At 51.8% G+C, this 25413-nt stretch overlaps 4 protein-coding genes across 7 annotated transcripts in view; 3 read left to right on the top strand and 1 right to left on the bottom strand.

Annotated features, from left to right (window-relative positions):
- LOC147650241 (uncharacterized) overlaps positions 1–25413 on the bottom strand; it is a 293456-nt gene that overhangs the window by 133151 nt on the left and 134892 nt on the right. The gene's annotated exons all lie outside the window — the stretch shown is intronic.
- The window catches only part of LOC111943906 (uncharacterized), a 261321-nt gene that overhangs the window by 128035 nt on the left and 107873 nt on the right, over positions 1–25413 (top strand). The gene's annotated exons all lie outside the window — the stretch shown is intronic.
- The window catches only part of LOC111944950 (uncharacterized), a 120569-nt gene that overhangs the window by 7222 nt on the left and 87934 nt on the right, over positions 1–25413 (top strand). The window lies entirely within an intron of this gene.
- Positions 2292–25413, top strand: part of LOC147650243 (maestro heat-like repeat-containing protein family member 7) — a 64450-nt gene continuing 41328 nt past the window's right edge. The window contains exons 1-12 of one of the 3 annotated variants that reach the window (XM_086853470.1): positions 2292–2848; positions 3121–3185; positions 3276–3425; positions 3599–3747; positions 4032–4179; positions 4426–4613; positions 4703–4840; positions 5110–5224; positions 5378–5515; positions 5718–5894; positions 6019–6174; positions 6333–6929. In XM_086853470.1, coding sequence (XP_086709596.1) covers positions 2710–2848; positions 3121–3185; positions 3276–3425; positions 3599–3747; positions 4032–4179; positions 4426–4613; positions 4703–4840; positions 5110–5224; positions 5378–5515; positions 5718–5894; positions 6019–6174; positions 6333–6929 — 2160 coding nt within the window. In that variant the 5' untranslated portion in view covers positions 2292–2709. The remainder of the gene's footprint in view (positions 2849–3120; positions 3186–3275; positions 3426–3598; positions 3748–4031; positions 4180–4425; positions 4614–4702; positions 4841–5109; positions 5225–5377; positions 5516–5717; positions 5895–6018; positions 6175–6332; positions 6930–25413) is intronic. The other 2 variants (XM_086853471.1, XM_086853472.1) reach the window with 2 other exon arrangements.

Genomic DNA, 25413 nt, shown 5'->3' with positions numbered 1-25413 from the left:
CAAGCTACACGGATGCAAAATCCACATTCAGGCTCTGAAGGCCTTTATGGCCTTGGGAATTGCTGGAGCCAGCATCTGGGGAGCAGCTTTTTCAGCTGCAGGGGCTGATATTAAGGGCTTGGAGCCCCCAAAAGCTCTGGCCCTCCTCTGCTTTGCATTGCCAGTGCTCAGATTGTTCAAGAGACAAAAGCCAAGCGAGGGGATCCTGCCCTGCTTGCGTTTCTGCTGCTGGAACACGGGCTGAGACATCACAACTCTGGGGGCAGTGATGTTACAGGAGTCCTGGGACCACTTCCATTAGGGCCTGGAATGATGGAATCCTGGAATGGTTTGGCTTGGGTGGGACCCTATAGGTCCTCTTGTTCAGCCCTGAGTAACCTCCCACCTCCCCAGGTTGCTCAGGGCCCTGTTCAGCCTGTCCTTTAATGCCTCTCTGCACAGCCTGGCCAGGGCCTCACCCACCTCACACCAAAGAATATTTTCCTAACATCAAATCCACTCCTATTCCCCATTGGAACCCATTTCCCCTTGTCCTGTCACTACAGTTCCTGACAAAGAGTCACTCTCCCACTTCTCTGTAGCCCCTTCACACCCTGGAAAGGTGCTGCTCTTGCTCTCTTGGCTGCACGCGAGCATCACAGCCCCGTCTCCTCAGCAGCCATCCGTGGCTTCACATGTTCCTAGCGCAGGGCACAAATCAACTGCAGCCCTGCTGCTTTGGTTGGAGCCTCCCAGTTGGATCCTAAATGAGCTACAGAAATGCCCAGGTGCTTCTGTGACTCCAGTGGATACACAAATGGTTGGCTTGAGATAACAACAGCCCTGCTTTCTACTGCCACTGTTGTGTTGGAGGTACCAACACTGCCTTGTTCCATTTTATTGCAGTGTCCTAGTTTGACACTAGGCTGGACACCAGGCACGCTGGTGCCGAGGCAGTGAGATAATGCTTCAGCTATGCAAAAAGCTGGATGCAGAAAGAATTAATTACTTTGTAAAAGGGTATGTGAATGCAGAATTTTTTGGAAATCAGCAAATTTAGCATGTGATTATGAAATAGGTTGCAATATGAAGGTTTGGAAAGTATAATGTGAACATTAAGTTAAAAAAATGTATAAAAGGTAGTACTGTGTGAAGAATGGAGGAGTGAGTTTGTGCTGAAGCTATGCCACTCCCTCCCGGCATCAAATAAATAAATACCTGCTCTATAGGCCTTTATACCATGGAGTACTGTTTTCTTGCCCAGCTTTAGGGCATCAGCACCATGATCAGAGACACAGACCAGCTTCTGTTCCCACAGTTATCCCTATGCTCTGCACTTCCCCAGGTGTCTGCCTCGATGTTCACTGGGGACCTCCCTGTTTGTGGCCGTCCATTGCCATGCTCAGCAGGCCGCCAGCTGTGTTTGCACATGAGCTGCCACAGGCAGACACACAGCAACTGCAGCAGAGGCTGGGCCAATTCTTTTTCTTCCAAAATGCAAGAAAGACAGAAAGGCACAAGGATACATGACAGCATCTCTGTGGAGTCTCTTTGTCCAGCGAAATTCAGTAGCTGTTGGTGTTTTTGTGCTACTGCTAATCCCTTCCACGAAAAACAACATTCCAGGAAGGAGCAACATCATCTGACACATCCCAAGTGTTGCCACCAGTTGTTCCAGGTGCTCTGGCCAACAGTCCCTGTAGGATGGAGCACAGCCCCCAATGCACGTTGGCTTTGGCTGCCCTCTGGCACAGAAGCCCCCCCAGGGCACAGGTCTCTGGGGCAGGAGATGGGCACCAGCACTGCCAGGGCTCGGGGGGTGGCAGGCCTGCTTTGGCAAGGATTCTGACACCCCTGCTGATTTCAGTGGGGTCAGAACAGCACTCGGGCCCTGGCCCACACGTTCCTGGTCTGTGTCACACCGCCACGTTTAGGATGGCCACCAGGCGGGACATGTCCCAAGGAGGCTGTGACAGCTTCTGTGGAGGGCCCCGCGCCCTTCCCGCCACGGCTGCCTCGGCAGCCCAGGGGGCTCCTTCTGCTGCCCTGAGCCCACAGAGCAGGGCAGCCTTTGCTGATGGTTTGAGCTGTTCCTAAAGATCCTGTTGGGCTGTCTGAGACACTTGGGCCAAGGCATTGCTTCCAAGCTGGGCCACTTTGGCCGGGCTGGGTGGAGCCCCAGGGCAGGGGGCAGCGTGTGCAACGGCCCTTGGTGACACGGTGCAGTATGGTAACCGTGGAATGGAACGGGACAGGGTGTCCAAGGGCCCTTTGTGACATGGGGTGACATTAGTGTTGGCGGTGACACAGCCACACCACAGTGCCTGGTGCACGTGACAGGGCAGGACGGGACAGAGTGGTGCTGTGAGGAGCCCCCGCACGGCGCACTCATTCCTTGCTGACCCAGAGCCTTTCTGAGGCGTTACTCCTGCAGGTCACCTCGAGGCCAGACCACAGCACTCGGTGACCTGCAGCCTTCCCGAGGCTTCACTTCTGGTGAGGTGAAGCACCACACTTCTCAGGTGTGCTCGAGCCCAGACCGTGGCATTTCCTCACCGCGGTCCTTGACGACGAGTCTCCTGTCCTTGTGGCACGAGCCCCTGAGACCCAAGTGCAGGACTGGCTGTCCTGCAGCCTTGCCAAGACTTCACTCCTGCAGGTGCCTTCCAGGCACAGCTGCAGGACTTGCCAACTCAGACCTTTTCCGAGCCACCTCTGCTGCAAGTAGCCATGAATCCAGGCAGTGATGTTGAGCAGAGACCTCCGAGTGTCCCCAAGATGACCTGGGTGAAGGAGGAGAAAGAAGGCCCTGGGACTGCCCCAGCACAGCAGTCTGGTGAGCTGGAGCAATTCCAGCCACCGCAGCAGGGTGAGCGGCAGACCTGGGCCTGCAGCCAGCTTGGCCTCGTCCCATCCCATCCCATCCCATCCCATCCCATCCCATCCCATCCCATCCCATCCCATCCCCCGGGGACACGCCCATGGACAGGACAGAAATGGGGCTGGGGCAGACGCCCTGGAGCTGTACTCTGTGCCCTGGGGCCTCCTGGGGCTGTCCCTGCCTGGGGAGTGCAGGGCTGGGCTGTGTTCTCCGGCCTCTCCTGCAGCCTCTCAGCTCAAGCTGCGCTCGCTCTTTGCCAGGAGCAGCCATGGAGCGCACTCGAGAGCAGGAACGCAGCCGTGGCCTCTTCCGCACAACAGCGCAGGTACCTGCAGCCATCCCCTCTCCTGCTCAGCCCAGCACCACGCTTGGAGCATCCATACAATGTCCCTCATTTCTTGCCCTTCTGCTGCAGATGATTTGCAAATTCATGAAGAGAATTCGGGAGGAAGAGACCAGTGCCATGGGCACTGTGGTCAGAGCATACTCTCCCATCTTCAAAACCAAGGCCAGTGCTGCCCTGCTGGACATGCTTGTGGAGGAGGGTCCTTCCAGTCCAAAGCAAGTAAGCAGCCTGTGGCCTGGCTTCGATCCTCCCAGGAATTGCTTGGCCACGCCAGCTGCTCACTGCGAGCCTTTGAGGCCGTGGCAGTGCGGTGGGAAGGGAAGCACTTCTCTGGGATGCTGGGCACATTACTCCTGCTGGCAGCTTTCCAAGTTTCCCTGTGCCTTCTCCAGGTGCTCCCCATGGTGAGGTTCATCCACCAGTGGCTCAAGGCTAATGAGTTTCCTGAGTACAATCTGTGCAGGCCCCTTCTGGATCTGACAGAGGCACAGCCTGCTGACGTGGTGATGGCTCTCCTGCGTGTGGCCCCATGGTGTGACAGGTACAGGGCCCACGTGCCCAGAGGGCTCAGGGCATCCCCCTGCACAGCCTGGCCCAGGTGTCTGACAAACAGAGGATTCCAGGGCCCTGTGGCTCCTCCCTTTGTCAGCCCTGGCACAGCAGCCCCTGAGCCTGCTGCCCTCAGGGGCCAGTCCCCACAGGGCTGGGCTGCCACAGAGGGGCAGTGGGCAGAGGCAGGGCTGGCAGCCAGCTCAGCTCCCTGCTGCTGCCCAGGCCACGGGGATGTGTCCCAGACCCCCCTGACACAGAACTCTGTCCCCACAGAGCTGCTACCACCATGTGGAAGAGCATCATGTGCTCGTGCAGGGCTGCAGAGCCGGCCATGCTGATACTTCTGGATGTGCTGGGCACCTGGCCAGAGCTCAGCATGTGCACCTCCGACGGGGACCACACGGCTGTCCTTGCCCTGGCTGTGAGTTTCTGCAACTGACCTTTGCTCACCCCAAGGTCACCTCTCCCTCAGGTCTCCATCCTCCCTCCTCCCATGGCATCTCCCTGCCTCAGGCACTGGGCTCAAACCTGGCCTAGGAGCAGCTCCAGGACCACCAGGCCGGCTGCTGTCCCTACATCTCCACTGGCCTCTCCCTGCCACGCTCGGGCCCTGCCACATGGACACCTGAGCACTGAGCACTGACTCAGGCTGCTCTGTCCTTCACAGGCAACTGTGGTGATATGGAAGATACTCCAGCTGCCCTGTGTCCCACATGCAGTGACAGTGTATTTCCCCCGTCTCTTGGTGCATCTGCTCTTGCAAGTGCTCTTCAGCACATTGGATCTGCCAGAGAAGGTCGATACCTTCTGGAAGAGATGCCAGCAGCAACACGGCCTTGCCATCAGCCCCAACAGGTGCTCCATGCCAGTCCTCCTGTCCCTGCCATGTCCCCAGGGCAGCAGCCCGTGCTCCCAGCATCACCTGGGCTTTGCCGTGCACACAGGTTTGCAGTGCAGACCCTGAAGGCCCTGCTCTGCCGACTGCACTATGAGGATGTGGTGGCGGCAGTGGAAGACGAGTGTGGCTGGGACACGCTGCTGTGTGCTGGCACGCACCACTGTGCTGTGGGTGTGCTGGCCAGGTGAGCTGCCCCCAAACAGCGTTTGTGCCCCGTGCCTGGGGTGCCCCACACAGTCCCCGTGGTCAGGGGCCAGAGGGCCTTGTCACCAAGGGATGGCCAAGGACACTGCACAAGCCTGGGAGAGGAGGGTGCCCAAGAGCAGCTGCTTCCCAAAGGGCCTGGGTCCCCTTGCAGGGTGGTGGAGAAGGGCCAAGCTCCTCCTGGGAGTCAGTCCATGGAGAGGTTTGTCCCGCTGGCTCAGGGTCTTGGTTCCTTTTTCCTCCCGTCAGAGCAATGCGTCACGTGTCCCTACCCTTGTGTTCTGCGATTGCATTCTACCTGCTCGGGTTGCTCAGCAAAGACACGGCACACGGGGATTTGGCCGCCATGGCGTTCCTTGTGGAGGTGAGCCTGAAGGGCAGCGCTGTCTCGCTGAGCTGTCTCCCAGCTCTCTGCCCTCTCGGTGCCGCAGCCGCCCGGGACGGTGCCCACGCCCTGTGCTGCTGCCTGGGCCCAGCCCTGTGCGCTGCTGCCCCATCACCGGCCTGTGCCCTTCAGATGTTGGAGTGCCTGGACTCGAGTGAATACCGTGACAGCGTCCTGGAGATCGCATCAAGCAAACTGCAGAGCGAGTGCAGGGAGAGGCGTCGCTTGGCACTCAGAGGCCTTGTGGTGCTCGGCAAGAATTCCTCCATGGTGAGAAGGGGGCAGCGGCTGCCGGCGTGGGGCTGGGGAAGGCAGTGGCTTGCGCTTGGTTGGCCTTTGGGCACTGAGGCAGCTGCTGCCAGCTCTCCTGCCTCCTGCCTCTTGCCTCCTGCCCCAGGCCTTTGGCACAGGCCTTTGGCCTCTGGGCCCTGTGGCAGCAGGGTGGCATTTCACACACTTGTGTTCCACACAGGCCAAAAGAATGTGGAGCCTGCATGAAAGGCTCGTGGAGCTCCTGGGGGAAAATGACAGCCATGTGCTTGGGATGAGCATCGCTCTCCTCAGACGTTTGTTCCTGTACAATGGTGGCCCGATAACCATCCACCTCGGCCTGCAGCTGGCTGAGGCGCTCCTGCCGCTCTTTGACAATGTAAGGCTCTGTGTCTCCAGCCATGGCTGCTGCCTGGGCACTGTGCCCTGGGCATTTGCAGGCCTGTGCCCAGGTGGGCCTGAAGCAGCTGATGCTGAGGTCTTTATTTCTTCCTTTCGAACAGGAGGATAGCCAGGTGCAGCTGTGCTCCATGTTCATCTTCCAGGAGATGATGGATTTAGTACCAAAGGAGGGGAAAAAGGCCCTGAAGTCCCACGTGCAGCAGAGCCTGCTCCCACTCTCCTTGCACTGCCATGACGAGAACCAGCGCGTGGTTGATGTGAGGACTCGGCAGCTGCCGTGGCTCCCTGGCAGGGCGCTCGGCTGCCTCCTGCTCTGCTGCCTCGCAGGCTGCAGCTCCCTCCTGGTCTTGGCCCAGGGACGTGGGTCCTGTGCCCTGGGCTGTGGTGCCATCTCTGGGTCTCTGCTGCTCTCCAGGCCTCCCGGGAAACGCTGCTCTGTTCCGCCCGATTCCTGAAGAGGAAGGATCTCCAGCAGATGCTGCGGGTGGATCAGACCTGGAGGTTCGGCGAGGGCTTGGTAAGGGCGGGCTGGAAGCCCCAGCCCCAGGCTGGAGAAGCTCAGTGTGTGCGGCTGGCAGCTGTGCCCTGCCCAGTGCCGCACCCAGGGCCGCCAGCCTGTGCCCCACACGCTGCTCCCTTCCCTGGGCCCCGCGGGCTCTACTCCAGCCCCCTGTGGCCCCGAGCCGTGTGCCCATGGAGCCCCGGCACAGCTGCTCTGTTGGGCAGGGCAGCAGGGCGGCTCCCCGGGCAGCAGCCGGCCCTCTGCCCCCTCCAGAGCCCGGCGCCAGCGGCTGCTGCCCGGTGCCTCAGGGCTGGGCGGGCACGGGAGGCCGGGGCTGGCCGCAGGCAGCAGTGCCCGGCCGAGGGGCAGAGCCCGCACCAACCCTTCCCTCCCGCCGCTCTCTGCAGCTGGCACAGGACAGGAGCCGAGCGGCTGAGCACCTGCACCGGGTCCTGCTGTACCTGGACAGCCCGCAGGAGTCCCTGCGAGCGGCGGCCATCAGGTTCATTGGTGAGCCACGAACCGGGCTGGGCTCCCTCCCTGCCCCGCCGCAGCTCGGCCCCAGCCCCGGCTGCTGCCCCGGCCCTGGAGCCCCGGCTGCCCTCGGGGCTGCTGCTGCCGGCCTCTGGCAGCCGGGCCCTTGGGCTGAGTCAGGATGCGGCAAGGGCCGGGGCTGAGCCCTGCCGGGGCAGGAGGCCGTGTGGCCCCAGGGCTGGCAGCGCCGCTGGCAGGGAGCTGTGCTGCTGGGACCCTGACAGGCTCTGTGTTCCCAGGGATGGCCGGGTGGCACCTCCGGGGGAACAAACGAGAGCTCCAGAGCATCTGTCAGGGTGAGTGAGGGCAGCGGGCTGCCAGCCCCGGCTGCCAAGGAGAGCTGCAATCCCTGCCCCGGCTGCCCAGGGCTCTGCTCCCTGTGCGGACCAGGCCTGGTGTGGCCAGGGCACACACAGAGATTTCAGGGGCACGAGTGCCAATAGTGTCCAGTGGCTTTGGGCTGATCCCTTTGGTCCCTGCTCCCTCCTGGCCATGGCCAGAGCCACCTGCGTTGGCCCTTGCACGGGGCTCTCCTTGGGTCCCTGCAGATCCAGATCTGACCATGGCTCTGTTCCTCTCTCTTGCAGCCCTTGATGACAAGGCACAGGACATCAGCCCTGCCATCAGAAGGCTGGCTCTGGAAACAGCCTTTGTCCTCCGGGCAGCTCCAGGCTCCATCTTGCAGAAGTGGCAAGATGGATTCCGCAGGGCACGCAAGAACCGCCCTTGTCTGTGGGCCCGTGGCTGGCTGTGCTGCTGGAGCTCTGAGGAGAGCTAAATTGAGAGGCTCTCTGTCTGCCGGGGCCATCTGAGCCGGGCAGGATTTTTCTTTAAGATGGTTTCTTTTTCCTTTTTCTTAGCTCTTCTTTAATATAGAAATATAGAATTAGAAATATATAGAATATCGATACAGAATTATATATAGAAATATAGAATGTGTTCTCATACCCAGTGTCTCAGGTGCTTTCTCTGGTGCCCAGTGTGCGCAGGGCATAGGGGGAGAGGGGAAAAGGGTGCTTGTGCTCAGCAAGCTGCCCAGGCGTGCAGTGGGGAAGGGAAAATGGCCAGAAGGCCCTCGGCCTTTGGTGCTTCTGCTGAAGCCTTAACGCTGCCCACAGAGGAGCTGGGCAGGGGCTGGAGCTGTGGGGATCACTGTGATTGTGGTGCCTGGAGATGGGCACGAGGCTTCTCCCAGCCAGGAAGCGCCGTCTGTGTCCTGCAGCCTGTGGGTTGCTGGCAGGATTGCTGAGGGCTCCGAGGCTCTCTCTATTCGGTTCCTCCGGAGCTCCCCAGAAGGGAGCCCTGGGGCCTCTGAGCCTGGGCTCAGGCTCCAGGAAGCCTTGGGGACAGTCTGGGCTGTGTGGGTACCCCAGGGTGCTGCAGGCTCGGCCTCAGCTGCAGGGTGCCAGTGTTGCACGGCTGCAGTGTCCCCATGGGCAGGGTTTGCTTTGGAGCCTGTGCTTGTGGTGGCACAGGGAGCTCCGAACTGAGCTGGGCACGGACCCGCAGCCCAGCCCTGCCATCCTTGCAGCTGCTTTGGGCTGGGGGCCGGAGCAAGGGGAGCCCTGGGATCTGCCCCTGACAGATCCCTTCAGACTGCACAAGGAAATGCTGATGCTGGTGGCAACCCTGCCCAGGGCAGGCTTGATTCCTTTCATTTTATCCCTCAACACCAGAGTGCATTTAGTTCCTCTCCAGGGATAACACAAAATTTCCTGCTGGTGCCCATGAAGCTGCAGCCCCTCCCGGGCTCACCCCTGCCCCAGCTCTGGGGTCCTGAGCACAGAAGGAGCTGGAGCTGTTGGAGGCAAGGCAGTGGAGGCCCCAGAGATGCCGCAGGCTGGAGCCCCTCTGCTCTGAGGAAAGGCTGAGAGAGCTGGGGCTGCTCAGCCAGGAGGAGAGAAGACCTTGAGGAGGCTTCACTGCGGCCTCCCTGGCTGGGGGCTGGACATGGGGGTGTTCCTGAACACTCATGAATCTCAGCCCAGCCCTCTCCTCAAGCAGAAAATAGAAAGAAAAAAATATTAAATGGATAAAGAAAAGGGGGAAGTGTGTTTATTTGTGTATCAAGAACTTGGGGTGAAAAAATTAGCCAGGTGTCCTCAGATCCTTTGTGTGATGCAATGGATAGGTACAATAAATCCAGTGGAATCCCAGTGTTTCCTTGGCTGAGGACAGCCAGCTGCCCCTGTTGGGGACACCAGCCCAGGAGGCTCCAGGGCTTTCTGGGATTTGGGAGCCTTTTTTCTCCAGCTTGTTTTCCTGCTGACAGGTGCACAGCTTCCAGGCCACTTCCACTCTCCCAGGCAAGGCATCAGAGGGGTTTAATGCAAGCTGTGATAAAATGTCTCTGTCTTTACTCACAGCTATAAACCAACCAAGGAAAGCAGTACTCCTGGTAAAAATCACTGGATCACTTTGGACTTCAGGCTTTAATTTTTACCAAGCTTTGATTTTCATCAGGATTTAATTTTACTCAGATCATCTGACTTTCAGGACATACATTAATCTTTCATTTTCATCAGACAGTGAAAAGCTGTCTGATTGGTAAAAACCCATTGGTGAAAGCTCAATGGGTTCTGGTTAGGCTGGTGGGCCTGAGCTTTGTGGGTGTCTCACTGCATTCCCTGGCTTGGACAAGCTGCTCTTGGTCCAAGTGTCCCGAGCCAGAAGCCTGATGAAGAGAAAGGCATATGGGAAAACAAGTTTCAATAAAACCTTTGAGCTCTTGTTATAAATGTTGGGAAGAGATGCTGACTATTCCTTGCTCACCAGGTAAAGCTAAGGAGTTTTTAAGCATGGAGCTGAGAATAGCAGATTGGCTGGAGAAGAGGGTGATGCCCAGACGTGCACACTGCCCACCAAGGCAGGAGAGGACCGTGCCCTCACACCCCATGAGACAGCCCTGGTGGTTGTGCTGACCCTGTGCCAGGATTCCCTGGGGCTGCTCTGCCTGAGCCCCCCTCAGCTGGCTGTGCTTGTCCTGCCTCCCTCCTCCTGTGGTTGTGCTCCCAGAGGGGTGTTTGTGAGGGGCTGTTGGAAAAGCAGATTAATGAGCGAGACATTGAGAATTAAACCAATCCAAATCCACACAGTAAATAGGGCTGCTGTCAAGTGCCGTTCCCGAGAGAGATAATATCCCTTCCCCCTTAATTTCTTAGTAAATCCATTATGATTAATGCTAGTACAGTGGGAACACTGTTATTATAAATACATGGGTGATGGCAGAGCTGCAGCATTAATAACACTGGGTATTACTTAAGTAATTAGCTGCTGTTTTTGGTAGGACTCTTACCCTGCTGCATTAAGCTGAGCCTTGCATTGCAGCCTTCTCTGGGCTGTCTCTGCTGCAAGGACACAAAGTGAGAAGCATCTCCTTCCTTCTGGCCAAAAGCCACCCCCCCCACCCCCCGTGGCACTGGCACTCAGCTGAGCTCCCAGTGGGTTGGTGGCACCTGTGGAAAGCCTGGGACACTACTGATGGAGTCTTGTGGTGTTGGAGACTAGCAACAAGTGAAGGAGGGAATGGAAGCAGGACCTGGCACCTCCAGGTGAACCTCAGCCCTTGGGGACCAGGGGACATGAGAGGACACTGCAGCCCATGGGGACCTGTCGCCCTGAAAACTCAGCTTCTGAGCTTGCTAACATAGTTTTCTAAGGACTTTCCCAGGACAGTAACTGTAAACATAGATATGTGTACATTCTTTCTGTTACACGTCTTCTGATGGGCATTTCTCATGGCCAGTGCAGTGAGAAAGTGTTATCCTGAGCATCCAATGCCTGGCCATGGTAAGAAGCCTATAAATCCTGGGAGGAAAAATAAACTCTGCTCTTTCTTCACCACACCTCAACCTGTGTCCGCGTGATCTATTGATCTTCAGCGGTAACAGGGACCAGGGCCAGCTTGGCAATATTCTTGTCCCTCCTTGTGGCCTCACGGCTTCAGAGCTTCTCTGAAGGATTTTCCAACACCTTTTTTGCTGTATTTCATAGATCTGTGGAATCATTAAGGTTGGAAAAGTGCTCTATGATCATTGACTGCCAGCTGTTCTCCCAGCACTGCTAAACTAAACCATGTTCCCAAGTGCCACATCAACAGGGGTTTGAAATTCCTCCAGGGATTCCTCCTCCAGGAGGATCCACCACTGCCCTGGGCAGCTGTTCCAGTGTTTGACAGCCCTTTCCATGAAGAAATTTTCCCTAACATCCAACCTAAACTTCCCCTGGTGTAACTGGAGGCCCTACTCCTTTTGTCACTTGTTGGGAGAAAAGCCTGACTCCCACCTGGCTCCACTCTCCTGCAGGAATGGAATCAGCAGGAGCCCTCCTTAGCTGGGGGGTGGCTCTGCCTTTTGCTGCTCCTGCCTTAGTGCCCTGCCCCTGCTCCCCAGGGACCCCAGGTGCTGCAGAGGGCCCTTCCCCTCCTCCATCCCCATCCCCTGCTGCTCCTCACACAAGCAGGCTGCACGGCTCTTTTTCATCCCCTCAAATTAACACCTACTTAAAATTCCAAAGCAAATACATTTTTAATTTCCTTAATTAAAATGATTTCCTCCTTAGAGCTGAATAATGGGATTTGAAGCACTGAAGTAATGGGGTGTGCCAGGCTGCATGGGAGCTGAGGCACTGGTGAGCACAGTGAGGTCTTGGGAGTGATGGGATCATGTCCCACCTTAGGGAGCCAGAATGAGCCAGAGCTCAGCATCCTTTGCACCTCTAGGGAGTAAAATTCAGCCAAGTGGCAGCTTAAAATGATATCCCAGCAGTCACTGGTTTTCCAAAGGTTGAGGGTGATGGATTGCTCCCACTGCCTCCCCTACAGCCCAAAATGACACCCAAAGGGCATGCTGAGGGGGCTGGCCCCTTCTCACTGTGGGGGGCTTTGGGGGGGATCAGGGTCTGGGGTGAATGTGGAGGAAAATCATACCAGGACCCCAAGATGAGATGGGGTGACCTCCTCTCCGTGTGCTGCTTTAGCCCAAGATGCCTGTGCCCAGAATAACTCTGGGGTTTGGCTTTGCAGGGGTTTCTCAGCCTGGAAGTTGTGTCGGTGGGATACCAGAGAGCCGTGTGCTGGGGCTCTGGTGAACATGTGACAGGGGAGGAAAAGGGAGAATACATGATGATAATGAGTTAAAATGCATTTAACGAGCTCCTGCTGCCCTTACACACCCCAGTGCTGGGGCTCATGGATGGGAGGTTCTGCAGCAAAGGGATGGATTAGTCCCACTTGGATCTGACTGAAAGACTGCTCAAAGCACAGATTTCCAGCTCCAAACCTCCAAACCCTCTCTGCTGTTTCTGTCTGGATGCCTCCTTCCCCTTCCCAAACTCTCTCCTCTGATGTATTTGGGAGTTTTTCATGTATTTATTTAAATTAATAATAATTTACCCATTAAAATGCTGCAGATCAGTGGGTTCTTCCTGAAGGAGGAGTGTGTTTGGCTCCGGAGGGTTCATTAGCCGCATGTTGGGATTGGGGGGTGCTGTGCATGGAATGATTTATGCACATCCCTGCCACTCGAGCCAATCCAGCCTAGAATAATTCAAAACCAATTCCATAAATCACTTATTAGTTATTACTGAAATATTTATGCAGCAGAGGTGTCTTCCTGTGAATTGTTGGGGGTTTTTGCCAGCTTTTTCTTCACGGACAAAAAAAAAAATGTTGACTCTTGGTGCATCTTGAGTGCAAGAAGATCCAAAGTTTTGGAGTTGCCTTGCTCTGCCTGGCTGGGGTTTGAGCAGAGCCTCTCACTACAGCCCCAAGCCTGACCACAGTGTGTGTGCCTGCTCTGTGAGTAACGAGCAGGTATCCTAATTAATCCTCATTTCCAGCAGCAGCCCGAAGGAGCTGCACGATGGGCATGGTGCTGTTTGATGCAGATGAACTGTGCTTTGGTGGGAATTCAATTACCCAGCTTTTCCTTGCTGAACATCATGCATTTGGATGATACAGTAGTTCCGGTGTTAATGAGATGCATTTTCACTGCTCTGAAGTCTGTATTTCTCCCTGTACTTAGTGCACAGCATCCACATTAATTACAGTTCCAGTGGAGAAAAACCCGCAGAGTTACTACCTGCATTTTCCTCCTGGTAATAGCAGTTTCCTTACATGGCCAGGAACATTATGGATTCACTCCTCAGCCACATTTTATACCAAACAACTTGATTGTGATAGCAGGGAGAGAACAACTCTGCTTCCCTTCAGCTGCTCAGGCTGTGCTGTAAAAGGGTCATTTTCGGGGGGGGGGGGGATGAATCAGATGCATTCAAGTCAGAACATCCTCGGAATAAAAGCATTTCTGGAAGTTGTTTAAAGAGGGTTTTGTGAGACATGTGGAACTCACGGCCAAATTAAACCAGCAGCTGATGGGCCCACACAAAACGGAGAATCCCCTGGGATGGGGGGCTGCAGCCAGCATGGGAAACCACAGGTATTTTATTCCAAGGAACAAACACATTTGTGCTTTGATTTCTTTTTTGGTTTTGAGAGTTTTCAAACTCCCAAGCCTGGCAGCATGGAGTTTCCCTGAGATTTCTCCAGCAGGAGTTGTGCATTAGGGGATATCCCACTGTTGGCTCCAAACCATCACATTTTGGCCACAGATGTTGTTGTCACCATCCCTGGAAGTGTTCAAAAGCCAAGTATTCGTGGCACGTGGCAATACAGTTTAGTGGGAATGCTGGTGTTTGGTTAAAAATTGGACTTGATGATCTTAGAGGGCTTTTCCAACCTTAATGATCCTGTGATTTCATGGAAAGCTGAGCAGTTTTAAGTTGTGTAAAACAGGAATTCCCAGGGAATAGCACTGCAGAGACATTTAATAAAAAAGTGAGCAGAAGTGTTGTAGCACATTGTATAAATCACTCTTTGACCTTCATTGAACACCACTGCCTCCTCACCTGTTAATAGCTGGAAATCCCTTGTACCTCTACTGCATCTTGGCAATTGGCATGGAAACAATTAACAGTTATTGACAGTTATTTCTCTTAATCATTCATGTCTTTATTCAGGTATTTACACATCTCTCTTTGTTTAAATCTCCCCTCCCTCTCAGGAGTTGAAAGTGCCTGAATAGCGGGTGTGGTTAAAAATATAATGAGGTGCACAAAGTCTTGGCTTCCCTGAGGAGCAGCTGTGCAGGAGGAGGGGAGAACACTGGGATCTGGGGCTGTTGTGGTGGCCATGGATGGCAGAGGGGCTTTAGGAAAAGGATTTTCACTGGGGAGAGAAATCCTCAGTCTCTGTGTCCAGCTCAGTGTATCTGGCGAAAAAGCAATGAGAAGGATCTTACCCCATTTTTTCTGTAATTCCTTTGAAAATTAACATTTCTGTTTTTCCAAATAGGCCTCTTTATTTTTATGTTTTCTCCCCCCTTTTTGATACTGGTGTTTAAAATAAAACCAGGAGCTCACCCTCTCACGCTCATGGTGTGGTTCCCTGTTTGCTGGCAGCTCCCAGCAAGATTTTCAGGGGAAACCACCTTTTTCTGAAGCTCTGAGCCCTTCTGGTGTGGTGGAGGCTTTCAAAGACAATGGAGGAGTCAAGACGTGAAAAGTCGGAATCCTTCTGAAAACCAGAGCTGTGTTTGAGCCACCTGAGCCCTGCTGCTGCTCTGCTCTTTCAGAGGTTGCAGAGCTTGTGAACAACACTTTTTGCAGCCCCAAGTACTTCCAAGTTGAAAACTAACCAGAGGATTTAAAAGAAGAGAGAATCCCTGTCCTTTTGGTACCTTCCTGGCTGTAAATGCACCTGAACTGTGTTTTTATGGTGTCACCAGCAGCAGCAACAGCTGCAAATGGGGGGAATCGTGAAGCGCAAAGTCTCTGGAAATCCTGTGGCTCCAGGAGCTTCCCCAGATGTGGAGACAGGATAAATCCAGGGTGCCTTGCACTAGATGGAGCTCCAGGACAGCTGGCTCTCCTCAGTGCCCAGCTCCTGCTCCTGCCCAGCACTGGACACAGGGAGCTGCTGGACGTGACCTGCACATCAGTGACCACCCTGCCCATCCCAGCAAAACCCTCAGGATGCCTTTAGCTGATGTTGTTTGGTGCCTCCAGGCTGGCTTGGCTGCCTGCAAAACAAACAAACAAAAAAGTCTCAAAAATGTGAAATACCAACTCCTCTTTTCCTCTTCCATCCCTTTGGTCAGCCCCATGCTTGAGGCAGGAGCATCCCATCCCATCCTCCTGGGAATGAGGACAGAGAAGTGCTAGCAGACCTTGCCCTCAGCTCTCCTGCTGCTGGCTGAATCTGGAGACATTTACTTGAGGGTAGAGACTTCTTTGCTTCTTTAAATAAAATTTGCTGGCAAATTCTTGTGGTTCAAATTTCCCTTAAATCTGGCTTAGAAGACGCCTATGGAGGTTTAATTGGAGCTAAGAGGAAGGGCTGGGTTTGGTAATTAGGGGAGAATGAATGAAAATTCAAAATTTAAAATGCAGCAGGTGAATGGTTGTGGTGGAGCTTTTCAATACTTCTGAAGTTCTTGGGCTCTCAGTGAGATCCTGCTCTCCAGGCAGGAGTGGTTTACTACAAATTCCACTTATAAATGGTACTAAAGCCTCTGTTAAGACTCCAGAATATTGACTGTGATTATTTTTGTAGCTCTTCTGAGTACAGTGCTACTGAAGGGCTCTAGAAATGGAAGCATTATATATTAGGGAAAGGTGTTGGGCTGTACAGAGGCTGCCCAGATATCTGCTGCTGGAATGGGGAATCTCTCTGGTTTAAGGAGATACTGTCTGGTATTCAGTATGGCCCCTCAGCAGGAGAGCAGGGCTGGATAAAGCAGCTTTTGTTCTCTAATTGATCAGAGACTCCCCATGGGAATTCCACAGGGAATTGTGTCTCAACCAAAGCTCTGCTTCCAGGGAAGGCTCCAAGCCCAGCTCTGGGTTATTTTTTAGATGAAACTTTGCTGATTTTGTGGCTGTTTTTGTGGGCCACTGAAAACTTTCATGGGAACTATGCCCTGGCTGAGGATGGGGGAGGAGGGAGCTGCTCTTTGGGGTGAGGGCTGGTCACCCCTGGAGCTGGCTCTGAGCAGGGGATGGTCCCTCCGGGTGATCTCCCTTTGGCTGCTGGGGAGCAAGAGACAGAGGGGTTTTTGAATTTGGACCAAAAGCTGAGTGCTTGGGCTGGGACTTTGGCTGAGGTCCTGCTGCTCAGATCCCATCCTGCTGCAGGTGGAGGTAGGGATGAGGGAGGGCTGGAGCACCTCTGATGTGTAGAGACAGACCTGGAGAGCTGGGGAGGTTCAGCCTGGAGAAGAGAAGGTTTTGGGGAGTCCTCAGAGCCACTTCCCATGCCTGAAGTGGCCTATGAAACAGAGGAAGAGAGGCTTTTCATATGGGCAGACAGTGTCAGGACAAGGGGAATGGTTCTAAACTGAAGGAGGACAAACTTAGATTGGATAATGGCAAAGAAATCTTTTACTCTGGGTGGGCAGGCCCTGGCACAGGGTGCCCAGAGCAGCTGGGGCTGCCCCTGGATCCCTGGAAGTGTCCAAGGCCAGTCTGGACAGGGCTTGGAGCAGCTGGGACAGTGGAAGGTGTCCCTGCCATGGCAGGGGTGGGACTGGGTGACCTTTAAGGTCCCTCCCAACCCAAACCAGTCTGAGATTCCAAGAGCAGTTTCTTAATTGTGAGCACATCTGCCTTTATTGAGCTTTTGCTGGGAATTAAGTGTGAAGCTTGGCTCTGTGTCCTAAATCATCCTAGGCTTCTCTAATCCCTCCCACCTTTCTCCCCCCAGATTTAGGTCTTCAGGGTCTGTTACAAAGAGCCCCCAGCTGTCTGCCCTGCCTGAGCTTTTCTGTTCATTCTCCTGCCCTCAGCTGGGAGGAGACAGCACCTTGCAAATGCCAGATGCCCAGGATTGTGCCCTTGTGCTTTCCCACAAGCACTAAAATCTCATAAGCAACCTGCTCAGACAGGATTGCCAGCCCTGCCTCACTCACCAGAGGGGAATGGAGATTTGCATCTATTTCAGAGAGGCAGCCATGATTTTGATTCTTTTTGTGAGATTAATTGAACCATGACGAGTTTTCTGCTTCACCAGCTCCAGAGCTGTGGCTGCAGGAATTCTTCCTCCTCACCTTCTTGGAAGCAGATGGTGATTCATTCCATAGTCATGTTGGGATAATGTGTGTTTCTTTGTGTTTGGATGGTCAATAGGGAGCACTCCATCTCCACAGGATTTTAAATATTTTGGAGAACCCAAAAGCACAGAGCTGCACGTGGGGACTTTGTGTAGATTTGTGATCCTTTTTAGAGGAGCTGAGGCCATATACTAGTGACTGAAATTCAGGGGGCCATAAATAGCATATTTCCATCTGTAGCAGCTCTGACTTGGCTTGACTGTTGTTCCTGTTACTTAGAGGGAATATGGACACTTTGGGTTATTTAAACAGTCTGGAAGCTCTAAGATGGGATGGAGGAAGGAGTTCTGATAATGGAATAAACTGCCCAGAGCTTGGAAAGCAGCTGAATGTCCTCTGGAAGAAAAAGAAACAGTTATTTTTAGGCTTTTCTAGTGGTTTATTTATGGAGGGAGCTCCTGCACTCTGGAGTGGGGCTTGGTTGGTGGGAAGAGCATCTCTGCCTTCATGGGAAAGTCATGTGCCATGTTTTAATGATTTTTGGTGGCGGCTGTGGGTGAAAGTCAGGTTTTCCATAGTTCAGAGCTGGAAATCTGTTTTGTGTAGTCCCAGAGATGGGAAAGAGATGGAAATCGTGGGGTGGGTCTAAGATAAGCCCAGCTTTAGCACTTCCTGCTCCTCAGCAAGGTCAGCTCTCTAGTTTGGGTTTTCCAGGATTCAATTCATACATATGAATTACTTCTTGTACAAAGTTTTCGATTGTCAACAGAGTGATTTGTGAATAAATGTTTTCATTACTTGGCTGGCTCCATGGATGGATGAATAATATCCGTCAAATAAATTATTCATCCCTTTCTCTCCTTGCCATCATCAGATAAATTCCTTGTGATTTATATTTGTTCCTTATTCATCTGGCTACGAGGAGCAGACATATTAGAGATGGGTTAGGAGCTAAATCTGCTTTATGGAACCCAAGAAGGGAGCTCTGGTTGCTGTTGTTGGGGTCTGTATCCACACAAACCTCATCCCATGGAGTGCCAGTGCCCTCTGCATGCTTGGGGTGGCTCCATGGGGAGTCCCCAAGTGCTGAGCTGAGGGCAGAGCCCTCATTCCTGACAGAAATCTGTGTTTAACAGAGGGGAGGTGGGCTTTGGTCAGTCTTCAGGGCAGTTTTTGCAGCATTTTACACAGCACAGAGGCTGCAGACCTTCCATCCTTTCCCAGGCTCCCACTTTGCACCTTCCTCAGACTGCTTTTACCCCTGACAAAGCCACACCAGCCTCCTGCAGAGCACTCCAGCAGGGATGGGAGAAGATCTTCCACCGGTGCCAGAAGGGGAGTGGAGGGGAAAGGAATTAGTTTGGCTCCTCTACAGAAAGAAGCAAAGAAAAGCATCACACAGAAGCTGACTGAAGGGACAGAGATCAGCTGCTCCTGCTCAGAAGTGACCTGATTTATTAATCTGATTTTCAAGTGTTTCACTTGAAACTGTTGATTGTGCTTTTTTTGGTTTTTTTTTCTTAAACTGGTGTTATTCCAGTTCTGAAAAATGCATCTATGCTTATTTTCCTTTCAAATCACTGGGGAAAGCATCTTTCAATTCCCAAAAAAACCCCAAAAAAGACACAATATTCTTCAAACCATTTTCCTTCTCAAACAGTTCAGGCAGACACAAACCACAGAAGGTTTCACCTTTAAATAGTAAAAGTTGGAAATGGAAAAGGAAAAGTTACCTGGATGTGCAAAGCAGAGGTAAGAACAGATCTTATTTGGAGCTTTAACTCGAGGATGCTGTGTCAGACCTGGCTGATCCCTGTGAGGATCCCTTTCCTGGAACACCAGGAAAGCTTTGATTTTTCATTCCCAGTATCAAATCCAAACACAAGCACTGGGATGCAGCTGAAGAGAAGGAATGACAATGGAGGGAAAAGCCCTGTGGCTCAGAGGATGAGGAAGGAGCATCCTCTGCAGGGAGGGAGGAGGAAGGAAAGTGGCTCAGGGGTTTCTCCCAGTGCTCCCCAGCCCTTGCTGGTTTTCTCAGTGTGTTGTGCTGCAGAAATGAGCCCAGAGATGCTCTGGAACGATCCCATCCCTCCCAGAACACCTCACAGCGATGCCCCACACACATTTTGTGTCTGTTATATGCAGGATCCACTTAAATGATCCACTCAGCTGCTGCAATCCGTGTGTTCCCTAAAGAAAGCAAATCCCAAAGAAAGAGAATACAGCACCAAGCAGGGACCTTCCTGCCTGAAGGACGTATTGGAGTATAATTTGTGGAGTGATTGATGTATTTTATTTTTAATAATATTTTCCCCCTCTTGTCAGCTTTCTCGTTCAGGGGACACAATCTTGGGGCCCTTTCCAATTGAGAGCTGTATTTCAGCAGGAATGGTTTGCCTTGCCCACCTGGCTGGGAGGGGGAAGGGGAAGGAGCAGGGTTTGCTCTGCTTGTTTTGTTTGGCTTTGGCCTTGGAATTCAGGGTGCCAGGGAATGCAGGAGTTCTCACTCAGCCTGTGAAGAGATCTTCCCTTTGCCCCCAAAGTAAATCCAAGCTAGCTCTGTCGAATGGAGGGGTCAGGGAGGCTCTTCAAGACCAAGAAAATACCAAAAAGGTGCTGCTTCTCCCTCCAGGGGATCGGAGGATGTTTATTCTGGCTAGCTTCCAGAAGAGAGAAGAGGCTGGGTGCCTCTTTCCCGGACTCTTTCAAACCTCGGGAGAGGGGCGGGGGGACACACAACACCAAGCCATGGGATAACGTTTCAGGGACAGGGAGGGGAGGGGAAAGACACGTCACAGAGAAACAAAGTAACTCCCAGAAATATGCACCACCACATCTGCCCCTACTTTGATATATGTAATTGAATGAAAGGTAATGAGCTTATACTACTTACTGACCTGAAGTGGCCCACCAATCCCCATTTGCAGGCTGGTGAGGGTTACTCTGGTCTGCCAACTCTATATGGTTGACATCTGAGGTAGCTGAGATTAGCTTAACTATGCTTCTGTACAGTATTTTGCTTAGCACTCCAAACACTAACACCGTCAGCAAAACAATGACTAGCAGTGACAGAATAGTTTTCACTACTGAAGCCCACCACCCCGAGAGTCCCCAGTTTTTAAACAGTCCATTGAACCAGTCATCTGCTTCTTGCTTGACTTGTCTGATCATGCTTTTCATCTCTCGGAGCGTGGCATGGATGTTAGGAGCTTTCGATGTTAGATCCATACAGCAAAGACCCTCGAACTCCTGGCACTCGTGCCCGTGGAGCAACAGGAGAAAGTCTATTGCAGCACGGTTTTGAAGTGTCGCCTGCCTGGTAATTTCCTCATCTTCTAGGAGGGCACTTATGGCATTAGATGTTAAATTCGCTTGTTTTACCACCCAGCATTCTAGGTGTCCCAATTCACCTAGAGCCTTAGCTGCAGCTACCCAGGGAAGGAAAATGGATGCAGCAATCCTTTTTTGATTTTGACCAATGGAAAATCTCTGAGTCACAATTTTCATCATCTGATTTTGTAGCACTTCTCTTTTGAATTCTTTTTGTCAAATTGTTTTTATGGGTCCACTCGCCAATTAATGTTTGCTTGGGCGCTAACAGTGATAGACGCCCTATGGTACACGGCCCTCCGAGGAGACGGGATGGAATTCCTGCCCATGCACGGTCCCAACAAATGAGGAACAGTCCTTTGGGGAGGCTTTTGGGATGTGTATGAGCTGAAGAGTGCACTTTGATGTAGCTTAGTACACGGCACCACCTTTTTGCTGTGAACTCTTCTCGATGTTGTATTATATGGTGGAATGTTTCTTTATGAGTTGGAGGACTGACCCTAAAGTGTACACAGTATGATGCTGGGGAGGAACCCAGTAGCTCTAACTCCTGGGGTTCCTGGGTTGCCTTAGGAAAATGGGGCAGCCACTCTTCTACTGGGCTTCTTAACTCTGCTTCCATATGAGTGCTGTGTAGTTTATTATCTGCCTCAGGAGTCAGTGTACTAAAGCTGTGTGTGAATTCATCATGCTGCAAGGGAATTCCTACCAGGCAGGTAGACATAGGGTTTTTTGCTGCTGCAGTCGATAGACATATGTTTTCCTGTTGGAGTGTTTGTGCCAGGGTAACCCAGACGTTCTGGTGTGGCTGTGGGACGATCCAGGCTGCTGTCAGGCTGCTCAGTGCGAGCAGGATGACAGCAGGGTTAAGGCTCATCATGGATTTGAGTAAGAGGTAGGTTATTTCTGAAAAAAAGGAAACAGACATTCTTTAAAACATATTCACAGTTATAGTATGCAGGTCAGAGGCTAGAGAGGTTTCTTCTTGCTCTCTTCAGCGGCGTCTTCTCTTGGAAGTGACAGCCACTTGCTTCTCTTCTCTTCTCTTCTTGCTGGTGCTGGATTCTTTGGAACAAAAGGTTTTACCCATTTCTGAGGGATCCATCGGGGGCCTGAAGGGGTGGATACACACGCATAACCTCACCCCCAGGTGACAAGTTCATAGGGACCCTTGGTTTGCCAAGTTTCAGGGTCCCTGATTAACACCGGTGGATGCTGTGACAATTTAAACTGATCACCACTGTTAAAATGTCGAGTTACAGGAGGATTCATATTTTCAAATGAGCAGTTTAGGAAATTATTAGTAAACAGAGCTTTACAGAGTTTCTGCTGGGGAGACATCCACACTGCTTTGCTACCTTGCCTGGCTAGGACTTGTTTGAGCGTCTGATGTGTACGCTCGATTACAGCTTGACCTGTGGGGGAGTGGGGGATGCCAGTTTTATGTTCCACTCCCCACTGCTGGACAAATTCCAGGAACTCCTTGGATTTATATGCTGGGCCATTATCTATTTTAATTTCTTTAGGGATTCCCAATACAGAAAAGGCCTGTACTAAGTGTTGTTTAGCATGCACAGACTTTTCTCCTGCATGAGCAGAGGCATACACCGCTCCTGAGTATGTATCAATACTCACATGTACATACTTAAGGCGACCAAAACTGGGAATGTGAGTGATATCTGTTTGCCACACCTCACAGCTCTTAAAGCCTCTGGGATTAACCCCGATGCCTAATGATGGCACTGCCTGAAGCTGACAATTGGGACAGGTAGCCACGATGGCTTTGGCCTGATTCCGTGTCAGCTGGAACTGACGAATCAGTCCTGGCACATTTTGATGATATTGCTGGTGACTTATTTTTGCCTGCTGAAACACATCAGGGAGACATACCTTTTCGGCTGGGGCAGCAAGGGAGTCAGCCTTCCGGTTCCCCTCAGCGATTTCACCTTGCAATGGGGTGTGCGATCTTATATGCATCACATAGAAAGGTTGTTCTCTATTCGAGACCAAGTAAATCAGTTTTGAAAGCAATCTAAAGAGATGCTCGTTCTCAATGTCCTTGAGAACTGCCTGTTCCGCTCTGGACACCACTCCTGCTACGCAGGCTGAGTCAGTAACTAAATTAATTGGTTCTGAAAATTTTTCAAAGGCTCTCACGACCGCAGCTAGTTCAGCTATCTGGGGTGACCCCTCTACAAACTCAACATCAGCTTCCCAAAGCTGAGTCTGTGGATTTCTCCAAGTCATCACCGACTTGTGGGATGTCCCAGATGCATCAGTGAACACTGTGAAAGCCTTGAGTGGCCTCCGGCTCCTTTTCTCACGAGGAATGAGATGGAATTCCTCACGAAACAATTTGTGTGATGGTGCATGAACTGAAATTTGCCCACTATAGCTGTCCAGAGCTAACTGGAGGTTAGCATTGCTCTGCAGCAGATGCTCAAACATCTCTTTGGTCAGTCTCTCAGGGGAGTTTTTGCCTTCTCCAGAGAGCCTGACTGGGAGGTGAATACACATAAAGTCACAACCTGCCAGTTCTTGCACCCTTACTCTGGCCTTTTGAATCAGCTGAGCCATCAGCTCTTGTGGCTTGGTGATAGTCCTGGGTCTTTGATAAGAGAAGAAAACCCATTCTATTATTAAGAGTGGGTCCCTCTGCCCCTCGGCCCACTGGAATATTAACCCATGTAGGTGTGGCAATTTCCCCAGGACAATAAATTTGAAAGGCAGCTCAGGTTTGAAGCGGTGTGCCTGTCTTTCTGTCAAGGTCCTTTGTGCCTTTTCAATTACAGTTTTTGCTTCTGGAGTCAGCTTCCTAGGAGACAGTAACTCTCTCTCCCCTTTTAATCAATTGAGTAGGGGGCCCAGGTCCTCATTGGTGAGACCTAGCCAGGGTCTGACCCAGTTTAGTGACCCGCATAAGGAATGGAGATCTGCTAGAGTTTTAGGATTACCAATAATTTCCAATTTTTGTGGAACAACAGTCCATGCTGTAATTTCCAAGCCCAGGTATTTCCAAGGTGGCATCCTTTGAACTTTGTCTTCCTGCAATTGGAATCCAGCAGAGGTTAAAACTTTAACCACTAGGTCAAGGGTATCTTTCAGTATGTTGTTATTGGGACAGCATATTAAAATATCGTCCATATAATGCAAAATGATAGCCTCTCTCTTTTCAGCACGCACTGAGGACAGCAATGACCCCACATACCACTGGCAGATGAAGGGGCTTGCTTTCATCCCCTGAGGTAATACTGTCCAGTGGTACCGTTTCATTGGAGCTTCCCTGTTAATGGTAGGAATGGAAAAGGCAAACCTTGGTGCATCCTCTGGATGCAGGGGAATTTGAAAAAAGCAATCTTTAATATCCAGTACTGCTAGTAGCCAATCTTGTGGTAGCATGGTTGGGGAGGGCATTCCTGGTTGGAGAGATCCCATGTCTTGTATTTTTTTGTTTATTTCTCTTAAATCTTGAAGGAGACGCCATTTATCTTTCCCTGGCTTTTTTATTACAAACACCGGGGAATTCCGAGGGCTGGTTGTTTCTACTATGTGTCCCTTAGCCAATTCTTCTTCCACTAATTTTTCTAGCGCCCCAAGTTTTTGTTTGCTGAGAGGCCACTGGTTCACCCAAATTGGATCATTATCTAGCCAAGATAATTTTTGGACAGGACACTCTACAGTGGCCTCTATCAAAGATCCTGAGGTGTCTCAGGAATAGTGAGTTTCACCCCCCACTGAGACATGGTATCTCTCCTCCACAAGGGGCACTTGTAGTCAATTACAAAAGGTCGGACACTAGCTATCCTACCGTCCGGACCTTCGATCTGGACGATATCTCTAGCAATTTTTGCCAGTTTCATCCCTCCAACACCCTGTATTTTTCCTGCCACTGGTTGTAGTTCCCAGTGTGAGGGCCACTCCTTTTCCAGTATGATGGTCACATCTGCCCCAGTGTCAATTAACCCTTCTACATGGAGATGTTCTGATTTATGTGTTAAGTTACATCCCATAATGGGCTTGTTTTCACCCACTACTTCTGCCCAGTAGACTCCTGGTGCTTTGTCATCTACTGGGACTTCTGTTGGAACAGGGATTACCTGGGCTGTTACCTGCCCTTTATCTATATAGTAAGGTGGTTGGGGGCACCTAGCTAAGAGAATGAGGTGTGTTAGGTCTCCCTTAATTGTCATGGGAGCCACCCATGGGAGCCACCTCAATCTCTATTGGTGTGTGTGCTGTGTCTCCAATAACAAAATACCTGCTATCCAGTCCAGCCAGGTCTTGTGAATTATCCTGCAAATCTACTCCCACGACAGTCCAGCAGTCAGATCTGAAACAAAAAGCTTTAGAAGTTATAAGTCTGAATCGCTTTTGCGGTTGCCAGACCTTATTAGGCAAACGTTTTTCACAATTATATTTTTGCAGTTTTTCACCCCCCTTCCCCCTTTTTATTAAAGGACAGAGATTCGTTTCCACTTCATTTATGTCTGCACGCTGAGTGGATAAGCGCTGTGATGTAAGTTTTTTGGCAAGCTGGTATCCGTGTGTTTCTGTTTTTTTAAAGGACAGTTTTTAGCAAAATGTCCCAGTTTTCTGCAGTAAAAACAAATTCGCTGTTGCTGGTCAGATGTCATCTGTTCATTCCTTGTCTCAGATGAAACTGCAGCAACAGATCTTGGGGTGGTCCAGGGAGGTCTCTTTTCCTGCAAAAACATCTCTGCTTTCCTTGCACAGGCTGCTGACATCTGTGCAAGGGTCGGAGTGGGATCCACAGGCAAACCTAAAATAATTCTAGGGCAAGATTCATTAGCATTTCTCTGAGCAAGTTCCTTGACTAACTCTGTCTGTACTACAGGGCCTTCTACCTGACGGGAGACTTGTTCTCTTAATCGGTCTAAGAATTGCAGGAATCCTTCTGAGGGCATTTGTTTTACATTAATATAACTGCCCTTAGTGTCAGCTGTAGGTAGCTGTGTGAAAGCCTTTTCTGCAGCTGTAGTGATTTTATCTATCACAGCTTT

Source organism: Cyanistes caeruleus, chromosome 16 (genome assembly GCF_971803275.1).
Source record: "Cyanistes caeruleus chromosome 16, bCyaCae1.hap1.1, whole genome shotgun sequence".
Classification (NCBI taxonomy): domain Eukaryota; kingdom Metazoa; phylum Chordata; class Aves; order Passeriformes; family Paridae; genus Cyanistes; species Cyanistes caeruleus.
The sequence above is the reverse complement of the archived record's forward strand: the minus strand, read 5'-3'. Positions and strand labels throughout refer to the sequence as shown.